The following is a 13,581-nucleotide window of genomic DNA, read 5'->3' as shown; positions in this document are numbered from 1 at the left end:
GCAGTGAGTTTTTCCACAGTGCAACATGTAAGTAGGGCTAGCGTGTTGACATTGGGGGGTGCCCGTCACTCTGGGATAGGGTTACCATGACTTGGGTCTCTGCACTGTGATGTGGATGCCACAGTCCTAGGTTCGAACATTGGTGAGAAAATCCTTAACCTAGGTTTAAAATACAGTGTAGATGCTCAAGCCCAGGGTTCTCTGACTTGGGTCCCACTAGCCCTAGGCTTACACTGATGTGTATACACACACCTAAAGTGACTCTGGACTTCATAGCAACACTCCGTTAGCTAAAGGAATTTCCTGCTAACTTACTCCAGTGTTTACCACCAGTTTCTATGTATATGTTGGAAGAGAGGTACAGGCAACCACTGGCCTTTTAAACACTAGACCACTGCAACTAAAGACTAGAGTCTGCCCCTGTTTCTGTGTTTGAAACATGAGAAATGAGTTACAGTATCTAGCATGCACATGAGTGTGGACCCTTTCTATCTGGAAAAACAATGAGGAGGGGAGAGGGATAGCTCAGTAGTTTGAGCATCGGCCTGCTAAACCCAGGGTTGTGAGTTCAATCCTTGAGGGGGCCATTTAGGGATCTGGGCAAAAATTGGGGATTGGTCCTGCTTTGAGCAGGGGCTTGGACTAGATGACCTCCTGAGGTCCCTTCCAACCCAGAGATTCTAGGATTCCTTGTGGCACCTTAGAGACTAACAAATTTATTTGACCATAAGCTTTTGTGGGCTAGAACCCTGTTAGTCTCTAAGGTGCCACAAGGACTCCTCGTTGTTTTTGCTGATACAGACTAACACGGCTACCTCTCTGAAACCTTTCTATCTGGGTAACTGCTGATATCATTCCACAGCCCCAGTCTGCTAATCATTATTGTTCCAAACATTCAAATCAACAAGCAACGATCTGGCAGAGAATACAACTAGAGAGATTAGATTGGATAAGGTAACAAAATGGGAGCCTACTAGGGTTTTTCAAAGCTGAAATACTGTAGGGAGAACTACATTGTCTGCCTAGCCGAACTTTTACCATTAGTCCAGCAGGGATGGTCGGAGAACAAGAAACTTACCAAATGCCTTCAGAATACACACACCAATTTCTGAACACTAGATCAAGCAGAATCCTATTAATGGCCAATACATGTGCTGCAAACCAAATAAATACCTTTTCTCTCACGCCATTATAGCATCAAATGGCTAGACCAGTCCTTTGGCTTCTGAACCTGCTTGTGTTGTGGCATGAGAGTTACACAGGATGCTAGAATAAAACCCATTTGCTTAACAGTTCAGTATTTAATATTCTACGGCGGAAATGCAGCCTTGGGTGGTTCATGTGGGCCCATAGTCAAAGAGTTAATGATTTCGGCCAAGATTTTCCAAAGTGTGACCTGAGATGCCTTAAAGGGACCTGATGCTCAGAGGGGTCATGCCCAGGCTTTCTGAAGATCAGGACCCTTCATAGTGTCTCAAGTTGGGCAGCAAAATACTGGGCATCAAAAGATTATTCACTTTTGAAAATCTTGGCCTTGATCTGTTTTTCTCTTTGCACATAAAATCCATTTTATCATGCCCTGTAACCGGTATGGGAACTACTGCAAAAACCTGAGCTTTGCTTCTAAAGATCTCCAAAGCTGTTTCTTAAAGTAAGACCCCAGAAACAGCAGTTTGAGGCCTGTGCCTGGATGCATCCAATATATCCAGTTCTCAATATGTATCAGCTCCCGCCACCAACACATCCATCTCCCAAGGACAATTCAGCCTCCTAAGTCATTCCAAGTATGTTCTTTTTATTGCATCCATGATTTACATTTAAACCATATAATATTTATGTTTCTCAATATCTCTTTGGACAAAAAACCACAATAAATGTTTACATCATTTAATCTGAGACATAAATTAATACATTGTGTGCCGCTTTCACTGGGATTTGGGGGGGAAAAAGGGGACAAATGAAAGTCGCAAGATCATACACAAATATAGGAGGGTGCATACTGGTCACTGGGACTCACAAAATCACAGTACAGCAGCACTGACCAAAAGAAGAAAAAATCAAGGAGGTAAGTTAAATGGCTAAAACACATGACCAAGTTCAAGTACACAGCAGGGTCTAGAGAATGGTCTGCCTTCAGCCACAGGGCCAAAGGTCATTCGCAGAGAAGGAGGTTGCTCCCAAACGCCTAGGGGAGTCTGAGTTGCTAGCCTTTGGCAGTATGCGTAGGCAGCTTGTGAAGCCACACGGGCTTTATGTTCCTGCAAATGGCTTTGATTGTTTGCCTCTCCCTGTCACGGGTGGGGAAAATATAGCCGCATGCTCCATGCACTTTGTTAAAATACGGGCTGAGCTCATTGACGAGGGAAGAGAATTCTCACTCAGTTATCAGTAAAAGTGTATCATGCAGGTGCTTTGCAGCCAAAATTTGGTACACTGCTTTACCACAGTGCAAGAATGGAAACCGAGCCTGCCCTGGCAACACAAGGGGTCCTGCAGAACCTGGAGAACTCAGGAAAAAGAACTTGGATACCTACCTTTCAAAGGATGAGAGGAAAGATCATTTTTTCCAACCCTCAGCAGCTCATCAGGAAAGCAGGATTAGTTATACTGGTTAATGCCAGTTCTGGCTTCAATACCACCCACATTTTAATAAAATTTAGGTTCTCAACTGACATTATGAAAACAAGATGCTTAAGTGAGAAAATTAAAAAAATTCTTCAAAGCTTTACAGAAATGATTGTTGTGCGCGTATCTAGCTAGGGAAGGAACCCAACTCTGCCCGTTGCCGCCCTCTGCCAGCCGCAGTCACTACTGCTGTAGCCCCATTGGGCCGCCAACCGAGTGCATGTCAAAGTGGGCCGCAGCCGCTATATTACTGCGCTTTGCTGTCCGAGGCAATGACTACACTGCCGCGTGTTTGGAATCCGCACAGACAAGCTAGCTCTGGCTATCCGTCACCGTATCAGGCAGGATGGGGAAGTGACATCACAGGCTCAACAGCCAATCCCACTGGGTCACATGACAACAGACAACTGTACAGGAGAGCATTCTCCATCACAATGATGATATCACAAACACACTGCAACACAGCTGCAGACTACACCATTGTAGGTTAGAAGTAGAACTTTTGTACAGAAAAGGTGCCATGTTGTGGTATTAATTTAATGCTGGACACAAGTGTTAGCTTCATAATTCATTGGACACTTCCTCCATGATAAAACAGTGAGAACGTACTTTAGTGTGCACAGAAACAGAAGCAAGGTATTCTAAAGGAGACTGACCATTCCACAAGACACCAGAATATTTAAGAGCAAAGAAGGGATATTTTATTTCGCTAAACATGCAAATTCCAAGTGGGATGTTGAAGGTAGATGAACATTTCACTTTGTCCAGTGTGATGAACAGAAGAACACAGATCCCAGTGTATTCTCCAGCTTGGTCATTTCTCCAGCCACTGAGCTCTGCACACAGTCCATCTCCACTCAGTCGAGCACACTACTGAAAAACAGACCACAACCGCCACAAAGCTTGTCTCTCTGAAGACACCGAGACCCATACACAGCATATGCAGACAGAAGACACATCTGCAACCTGCCACCTCCCACCCGACGTTCCCTGTCAGCTGCGCAGCAGGGTCTCAAGGGCTGCGCAGGTGGGGAGAGGAGCCCCTCCCTTGGCCCAGTCCAGCCCTGCCCGAGCTGCTGGGGAGAGCAGCCCCTCCCTCAGCCCAGTCCAGCCCTGCCTGAGCTGCCAGGGAGGGTATCCCCCCACCCCCCGGCCCAGCCCAACCCGGCCCAGCCCAGGCCCGCTGGAGCTGCCACAGCCGGGGAAAGGCACCTCTCACCTGGCCCCAAGCTGCTGCGGTGAGAGAGGACTGCGCAGAGTCCTCTCACCATAGCCCTGGGGCAGCTTTCACCCCAAACCCCTCATCCCTGGCCCCAGCCCAGAGCCCACAACCACCCCACAACCCTCTGCCCCAGCCTTGAGTCCCCTCCCACACCCCAAACCCCTCATCCCCAGTCCCACCCCAAAACCTGCACCCCCAGCCAGAGCCCTCATCCCCGCACACCCCAACCCTCTGCCCTAGCTCTGAGCCACCTGCCACTGCACCCCAATCCCCTCGTCCCTAGTCCCATCCCAGAGACCGCACCCCCGGCCAGACCCCTCACCCCCCCGCACTCCAACCCTCTGCCCCAGCCCTGAGCCCCCTCCCACACTCTGAACCCCTCGGCCCCACCACACATCAACCTCCATATTGGTGCACATAACAAAATTCATTCCGCACATGGGCATAAAAAACGAGGGAACACTGCCCCAGAGAGTCCAGTGCATGCACTGGAGAGCAGGCATCTGTGAAATGATGCTGCCAGTGGGGGCCTGACTGTAGGTCCAGTTCAACAGGAGTGTGATGGGTCCTTTGCACAGGGACAGGGAAGGCTGACAAAGCAGGACACAGAGAAAAATAAACAGTAGAGCCAACAGGCAAAGGGCCCGATTCTGATGTCACAGGGTTTAACTCCACTGGCTACAGTGAAGCTACTCCTGATGTAATCTCGTTAGAGACAGCAGATCAGGCACAAGTTTAACGCCTCCCCCGGATATTCAAGGCAGAGAATTCAGATATGCTTTGGGTCCCTAATAGCTTTGGAGAGTCACAGGGGAACAGAATGATACTAGAGTAGGAAGGGCAGGTTCAAAATGGAATTTAAAAGAGCTATTACAACCCCAGAACCCAATACTGCTGTCAGACACTCTGCTGCAATTCCTCCGATGTCAGGGGGAGTGGCACCCATGCATCAGAGAGCAGAGTTGGGTCCTGGATCAGCCTTTAAAATATTACTAGTACTTACACCCCTTCTTCTCTTAGGAGTGCCAGGAACTTTCTCACACGATAATCAGGATCCATCTAGACACAAAACAAAAATGAAGGAGTGGTCACTAGCAGCTAGAATGGATTTACCAAGAACAAGTCATGCCAAACCAGCTTGATTTCCTTCTTTGACAGGATAACTGATTTGGTGGATAGAAGGAATGTGGTGGATATAATATACCCAGACTTCAGCAGGCTTTTGACACAGTCCCACATGATAGTCTCATAAATAAACTGGAGAAATGTGGGCTCAGTAGAACTGCCATTAAGTGGATACATAATTGGTTAAACAACTGCAAATGAAGAGTAACTATTAATGGAATGATGTCAGATTGGAGGGAGGTCTCAAGTAGGGTTCCACAGGATTCTGTTCTGGGTCCTTTGTTGTTTAATATCCTTATTAACGACCTGGATGTTGAAATAGAGACCACACTGATCAAAGTTGTAGATGACACAAAGCTGGGGCGGGGGTGCGCGACAGACACTTTGGAGGAGAGAGCTAAAATTCAAAGGGATCTTGATAAATTGAAGAACTGGGCTACAGACAACACACATACAAAGATGGATTACAAGCCACCAGGAACAGTATCCCCAATAATGTCACGGCAAACCTGGTGGCTGAACTTTGTCCTCACCCACAACTATTTCACATTCGGGGACAATGTATACCTTCAAGTCAGCGGCACTGCTATGGGTACCTGCATGGCCCCACAGTATACCAACATTTTTATGGCTGACTTAGAACAACCCTTCCTCAACTCTCTTCCCCTAATGCCCCTACTCTACTTGCGCTACATTTATGACATCTTCATCATCTGGATCCATGGAAAAGAAGCCCTTGAGGAATTCCACCATGATTTCAACAATTTCCATCCCACTATCAACCTCAGCCTGGACTAGTCCACACAAGAGATCCACTTCCTGGACACTACAGTACTAATAAGCAATGGTCACATAACCACCACCCTATACCGGAAACCTACTGACCACGATACTTACCTACATGCCTACAGCTTTCCTTCAGACCACACCACACGATCCGTTGTCTACAGCCAAGCTCTAAGATACAACCACATTTGCTTCTATCCCTCAGTCAGAGACAAATACCTACAAGATCTCTATCAAGTATTCTTACAACTAAAACACCCACCTGCTGAAGTGAAGAAACAGACTGAGAGAGCCAGAAGAATACACAGGAGTCATCTACTCCAGGACAGGCCCAACAAAGAAAGTAACAGAACGCCACTAGCCATCACCTTCAGGCCCCAACTAAAACGTCTCCAGCGCATCAAGGATCTACAACCTATCCTGAAGGATGATTCCTCACTCTCACAGATCTTGGGAGACAGACCAGTCCTCGCTTACAGACAGCCCCCCAACCTGAAGCAAATATTCACCAGCAACCACACACCACACAACAAAAACACTAACCCAGGAACCTATCCTTGCAACAAAGCCCGTTGCCAACTCTGTCCTCATATCTATTCAAGGGACACCATCACAGGACCTAATCACATCAGCCACACCATAAGAGGCTCGTTCACCTGCACATCTACCAACGTGATATATGCCACCATGTGCCAGCAATGCCCCTCTGCCATGTACATTGGCCAAACCAGACATTCTCTATGAAAAAGAATAAATGGACACAAAACAGATGTCAAGAATTATAACATTCAAAAACCAATATGAGAACACATCAACCTCCCTGGATACTCAATTAGAGACCTAAAAGTTGCAATACTCCAACAAAAAAACTTCAAAAACAGGCTCCAATGAGAAACTGCAGAAATTAATTAATGTGCAAACTGGACACCATTAAATTAGGCTTGAATAAAGACTAGGAGTGGATGGGCCATTACACAAAGTAAAAACTATTTCCCCATGCTAATTTTTCCCCTACTGTTACTCACACCTTCTTCTCAACTGTTTGAAATGGGCCATCCTGATTATCACTACAAAAGTTTTTTTTCTCCTGCTGATAATAGCCCACCTTAATTGATTAATCTCATTATAGTTGATATGGCAATACCCATTTTTTCATGTTCTCTGTGTATATATATCTTCCTACTGTATTTTCCACTGCATGCATCTGATGAAGTGGGTTTTAGCCCACGAAAGCTTATGCGCAAATAAATTTGTTAGTCTCTAAGGTGCGACAAGTACTCCTCGTTCTTTTTGCTGATACAGACTAACACGGCTACCACTCTGAAACCAGACGACAAAATGAAATTCAACAAAGACACATGTAAGGTACTATACTTAGGGAAGAAAAACCAAACGCACAAATGCAGACTGGGGGATAAGTGGCTTGGCAGCAGCACAGCTGAAAAGGATTTGGGAGTTGTGGTGGATCACAGCCTCGACCTGAGTCAACAATTAAAACTGTTGCAAAAAAAACAAATACAATTTTGGGCTGCATTAACAGAGGCATAGCATGCAAGTCACAGGAGGTGATAGTACCGATCTACTCAGCGCTGGTTAGGCCTCAGCTGAGTACTGTGTCCCACTTTGGTCAAAAATGTATAAAAAGGATGTAGAGAAACCGGAAAGGATCCAGAGGTGAGCGACAAAGGCTGAAGGAATGGGGTATGTTTGCTTTGGAAAAGAGGAGATTTAGGGGGGGGTCACGATTGCGGTCTTCAAATTATTGAAAGGCTGCCCTAAAAAAGATGGAGAAAAGTTGCTCCCTCTTGCCACAGAGGCAGGACAAGAGGCAATGGGGTCAAACTCCAGCACGGTAGATTTAGATTAAATCTCAGGAAAAACGTCCTCCCTGTAAGAACAGTAGGATAATGGAACAAATTGCCTGGAGAAGTTGTGGAAGCTCCTTCACCAGAGGTTTTCGAAAGGAGGCTGGATAGCCATCTGTCTTGGATGGTTTAGACACAACAAATCCTGCATCTTGGCAGGGGGTTAGACTAGACGACCTTTGCGGTCCCTTCTAAGCCTATGGTTCTATGAAAGAAGTCCCATAGGAAACAGGAAATGCACTCTCCAGGCGATCATAACAGGAAAATGAACAAAACTAAGACACTCAGCAGTCTCAGACATGAAGACTGAACACAGCTTGGGACTGAGAAATGAAGGCTAGACTTCTGATTTATTATGAAGACAGGGGAGAGGCTTTGTTTCTTACGTTCCGCCCAAGTAGGAGGAGTTTGAGTTATAACCATTTGGAAATCAGAGATTGCAGTTTCCTAATGTTTTATTTACATTTTATTGCATCTCACACAGTTTGAATATAAGCTCCATATTCAGTTGTTTATTCTGCAGTCTTCAGGGAGATTGGTGAAGTATAGGGGCTAGTACTACAAATACTCCACAGGGAGAGTCCAAAGTTTACAAATGCTGTAATTTTGGAACTAGAGATCACATATTCTATTTGAAGGGAGCACTCAGACCTACGCTTAGCAAAATAAACACAAAAGGAGGGCTAGCTGCAATATGCTCACTGGCCTCTTGACAGACACCTGGATAGATAGAGGATAATATTCAATCTGAAGAGCACAGGAGTGCCATAAGGGAAACTATTGCAAAAAGTTCCTTTATTGTATGTTTTATGTTCCTATAGTTAAAGAAAATCTTCTATTGATTCCAGGTTTATGAAAAAAACAAAATGCAACAAATGGAAAGAGAGGGAAGTTGATGACAATGACTATAAATTAGCAGTAATGAAATGCAGACTACTGATCAAGGAAGCTAAAGGTATGAGTAAAAAACCTGAGCAGTAGGACTGGGGACAATAAGAGGGATTTTGTAAAAATATATCAGGAACAAAATAAATCCTAGCAATGGTATAAGTCTGATACTAGACAAGGATGGTAAAATTGTAAACAATGAAGAAAAGTCAGACATGTTCAATCGCTATTTCTGTTCCACATTTGGAAAGGAGCTGAATGATATATTCATATCTCACAGTGATAACAAAATATTTTCTATGAGAACAGTAACTAGGTAGAATATTAAACAGCAACTACCACACTTGACTATTTTTAAATCTGCGGGAAGGGTTGCACCCAAGAATTTTAAAAGAATTGGCTCCGTTGGTCAGAGCCACCAATGTTGATTAACAAATCTTGGAATGTTGAGGATATTCCAGAGGACTAGAAAAAGAAAACCAACTACTGTTGTGTCATTATTTAAAGGGTAAATAGGATGATCTGGATAACTAGGGGTTGGTTAGACTGACATTGATCCTGCACAGTTAATAAATTAAATAATGGAAGCATAATTAATGCCAACCAACATGGTTTTATAGAAAACATGTCTTGTAAAACAAACTTGATATAGTATTTTGATGAGATTACAAGGTCTGTAGACAAAGATAACTGATATATGACATCTGTAAGGTACTTGACTTAGTCCTGCACAACATTTTGATTAAGAAATAGTAATATGCAAGATCAATGCAGTATATATTAAATTGATTAAAAACTTGTAGATCTAAAAAACTAATTGTAAATGGTCAGCAATGAGAGTATTTCTAATGGGGTCCCACAGCCCTGTATTCGTGGTCCAATACCACTTAATGCCTTTATCAATGATCTGGAAAAAATATATCATTACTGATAAAGTTTGCATATGACTCAGAAACTGGTGGAGTATTAAAAATCATACAGACAGGTCACTTATACAGAGCAATGTGGATCGTTTAGTAAGCAGGGCTCACTTGAACAAAATACATTTTGATCCAAGCCAACTATAAGGCCACATATCTAGGAAGCAAGAATGTAGGTTACATGTACAGGACAAAGGAGTGTTTGTGAAAGCAGCAACTCAGAAAAGAAAAGAACTTAAAGATCAAAGGATAACCACCTGAACATGAGCTCACGGTACAACAGTGGCTGAGAAAGCAAACAATCCTTGGATGTATAAGCAGTGGAATATGAAGCAAGAGGGGGGAGTGACACCAACACTGTATACACAGCACTGGTGAGACCACAACTCTATACTGAGTCCAATTCTGATGTCCACGCTTCAAAAAGAATGTGGACAAGTTGGAAAGGGGTCAGAAAAGCACTATAAGTATGACTCAAGATTTTAAAAACTTGGCTTACAGGAAGAGACTGAAGCAGTTCAATCTATTTGGTTTATCCACGAGAAGGTTAAGAGGTACCTGAATGGGGAGAAGATTTCCAGTCACAGGGTTCTAGCAGACACAGGCATAACTAGATCCAGTGACTGGAAACTGAAGCTGGACAAATTCAGACTAGAAATAAGGTGTACATTTTTAACAGTGAGGGTAATTAACCGTGAGAACAAAATACCTAGGCATGTGGTGGATTCACCATCACTTGGAGTCTTTAATTCAGGATTAGATGTCTATCTAAAAGACACATTCAAGCTCACCCAGAAGGTCTGGCCTTGAGGCGTCACTTCACTTAGTGAAATTCCATGACTTTGGCCATGTAGGAAGCTAGGCCAGAGCAGCATAATGAACTTTCTCTTATCAGTTGTGAACGTGTGAATTTTTTCCTGTATCTATGGCAACAAAGTGCATCTGAGACTTGCGTGAAAAGCGATGACTTTTTACAATTCAGAGATATCAAGTGTGTGGGAGACTGAATATAAAGGAGCTAGGCAGAATTCAAATTACTTTAATTAATGGCCATGGATCACATTGCTACCAAGCAAGTGCACACCCAACATCTATATAAGCTCCAATTTGCTCTCATTTATCCACCTCTCTATTTAATGTATTCAAAATGATTTGAACCGAAGTTAAAATGCTGCCTACTTTCCCTCAGGTTGGTCTGTCAGGGATTCAGATCATCTACAAAATGACCACCTTCTTAAACAAAATCACTTTAAATGATTGAACATGCACTTGGATTGTAAGCAACAACATTCTTCTGAAACATTCCAGAACAGCAGCCTGTTTACCAAGGGGAAAAACACCCTACCCCCTCGTGACGCCACTCACCATGTTGGTATGTAGCAGTGGGGAAAAGCTGGTGCAATTTGATTCCCACTCCCCCATCTCAGAACTGCCCTTACTCTGCACATTTTTAATCCTGGAGTTTTAAAAGCATCAATGTTCAAGGTCACAATCTAACCAAAGTCATTTCCCTGTCTCAGAAGGTGGTTAGAGAGGCATCTATTGTCAAGATTTTAAGTAAAATGGGCTGTAACTGTATCCTTGCAGGCCTGAGCCCATTAAACACATTTAATGCGTGTGAGCAGTGACTTACTGACTTGCCTGTAGGTATGGAATTAAAAGTCAAGGGAAAGAGAGGAAAAAGTAATCTAGATAAATGACTTTATTCCCTCAGGTGACATCTAGTTAGAGCAGATCCTCAGTGCTGTGCAAGTTTTAACAGAATTGTGAATAGTGAACAGCGGGGGATACATGACTCATATGCTGCTAAACTATATGCTTCTTCACTTGTGCTCAGCATCTCATAGAAAGATTTAAAGACAGTACATTCAGCTGCACCAAATCCATTTGATGAAAAAAAGGGGAGAATGGGAGAGAAGGGTTCAAATGTAGAAGGGCTCTGAAATGTCAGCCATTGAGGATTAGGCCCAAATGCTACACACACACTTTTTTAGCTCACATACACAGTGGAGCATGTGCCTGATGGCTAGCTTGCAGGCACAGGAGATGCAACGGTGAGGGGCTAAGAGCTACGTATTTCTACCCTAGGCAATTCTTTTCTTTAAAGTGCTGACAGTGGAAAATGAAGAGAGCAGCTGAACAGCTTGACAGATTTATCTTCTTTCAGGGAAAGAGCCACTACACCTGCACAGGAAACTTTTTCATAACAAAATCCTCAATTATCGCTATCTGCAATCTTAACTGATCACTTGTGCTTGAGAAGGCAATTCATGAAAGGTAAGTCAGCCCAGATCCCCTGGTCTGCAGACATGCTTCTCTGAAGACTAACTTCATACAACTCATGGGCACTCTATTTTTTACAGATCTCTCAATGGACTGAGACATGGTGCTCTCTCTACTGACCGGAGCTGAAAACTGCTGTAGGGAAATCTGCAAGTAATACTGTTGCCTTTTTGGAAATGTAACATGTTCAAGCCACAGCAGACGCAATACAGGGCTCCCAATTTAACAGAGGCAAGGGTCTGTGGGCCAAAAGGTGCTTTCAACGATGTTTAGTCCCTCTCGTACACCCCTGAAGCAAAAAGCCTCTTACTTGCAATGACATCTCGATCAACATCAGGAGCTTCTTGATTCCGATCCACACTTTCTTCCCTTTGACATGATGTGCAATGGTGCTGCGCTCGTTATCTTTGAAGTTACCAAGAAGCTGGAAGGAAACCAGGAGACAGCCAGCAGCATTAGAAGGGCAACTGTGCCAGCCACACTGGTGAGTGCAGAATTAGAAAACAGTCCTTAGCTTAGTCTTGGAAACAGTTAAGAGTGACTGCCTGGAGATACTGTAGGAACAGTCAGACCAGGATACTTTTATGGCATAGCTGTTATCAACAATATCATACAGAGCCAACCTTCCATCGATTTACTTTCTGAGTCTGCTATCCTAGGCTAGTCTTCCCCAAATGACAGAGTCTATGAGGAACACAGTGATGTGTGCTGGAGCAACCTCGCAAAACTCTCGTAAAAATTACCAGACGTGAACTACCCTTTGCGAGGATGATGATGATGAAAATACTAACAGTATTTTAGTTACCCTTGTGGAGTGCCACTTTGAAGGCTGTACTAACAGTCTAATAAGCATTTACATCACCTGCTACAAACTCCACACTGCTGTTTGGAGCAGAAGCCGGCCATGGGCTTGACCTGTGGGAGGCCAAGCATCTCCTGACGTGCTGAGCTTTCTTAGCCCCCATCAGTCAACTCAATGGGAATTCAGTGCCTCACAGGATTGGGCCCCATGAATTCAAATTTAAAGTGTTTTGAGGACAACTCTGCTCTCTCTCTTCTATGCCCTCGGAACCGTTTCCAGCCAGCAGAAAAAAGAAGTCATACCCTCTCCGTGTTTTTCCTCTCCCTTTGTCTGCCTCCTGCTTTCCTTGCTTTGGGAACATGTCATTCAGTGACACCGGATAGCTGGTGTTGGCCCAATAGAGTAAAGCAGGTCACTATTTCAAAATGGAGCCCTATCGCACTCCCCACGGACACCTTTTGATTCCATTCATCAAGTGCTCTATTGCATGGGACATTACTCACACTAACAGTCACTCAGGTGGTCTCTCAGCCGTCTTGACATTCAGAGGGTCTCCTTACCTCCAAGGCCTCCATCAGCTGCTCTCCTGTCGCAATACTGGGTACATGAATGGTGGTGCTGAAAGCATCTAGCATTTCCATTTCCTGCAGGACATCTTTACGGCTGGTGGTTCCAATGATTAAAAGCTTGCGACCCTGCCCATATAAGAAGGAATAAATGTCAAGAAAAAAAGGAAAGCACAGGCGTCACCCTTGGGGAGATTAGGTCAAGTGCAGGGAAAAGAAAGGAGGCAAATGGTGAGAAATGCTGCTTAAAGCCCCTACAACATCTCTCTAACAGATTGAAAAACGAGAGATATCAGATTGAAAATAGTGGAAGTCACCAGCATAAATCTTTAACAAGACAATATCGAAGAATAAGGCTAAGGAAATCAGAATCCTTCCTGCCCATCAGAATCAGAAAAGACCAATAAAGATGTTTTGTTAAGCTCCATCCATAAAGCCTGCATATAGTAACTTTTCTGCTAAAATGACCATTGGTAACATCTGAGTATCATTAGGGTTC

The 13,581-nt window shown here is 44.1% G+C and overlaps 1 protein-coding gene across 3 annotated transcripts in view; it reads right to left on the bottom strand.

Annotated features, from left to right (window-relative positions):
- Positions 1-1,781: 1,781 nt before the first annotated feature.
- NSF (N-ethylmaleimide sensitive factor, vesicle fusing ATPase) overlaps positions 1,782-13,581 on the bottom strand; it is a 181,488-nt gene continuing 169,688 nt past the window's right edge. For 2 of the 3 annotated variants that reach the window (XM_074940979.1, XM_074940982.1), the window contains exons 18-21: positions 13,077-13,211; positions 12,025-12,138; positions 4,851-4,906; positions 1,783-3,498 (exon numbers count right to left, since the gene is read on the bottom strand). In XM_074940979.1, the coding sequence (XP_074797080.1) occupies positions 3,483-3,498; positions 4,851-4,906; positions 12,025-12,138; positions 13,077-13,211 (321 nt within the window). In that variant the 3' untranslated portion in view covers positions 1,783-3,482. Of the gene's footprint in view, positions 3,499-4,850; positions 4,907-12,024; positions 12,139-13,076; positions 13,212-13,581 lie in introns of all 3 variants that reach the window. The other variant, XM_074940980.1, reaches the window with a different exon arrangement.

The sequence above is a fragment of the Natator depressus genome, chromosome 27 (genome assembly GCF_965152275.1).
Source record: "Natator depressus isolate rNatDep1 chromosome 27, rNatDep2.hap1, whole genome shotgun sequence".
Classification (NCBI taxonomy): domain Eukaryota; kingdom Metazoa; phylum Chordata; order Testudines; family Cheloniidae; genus Natator; species Natator depressus.
This window is presented reverse-complemented; position numbering and strand designations above follow the sequence as displayed.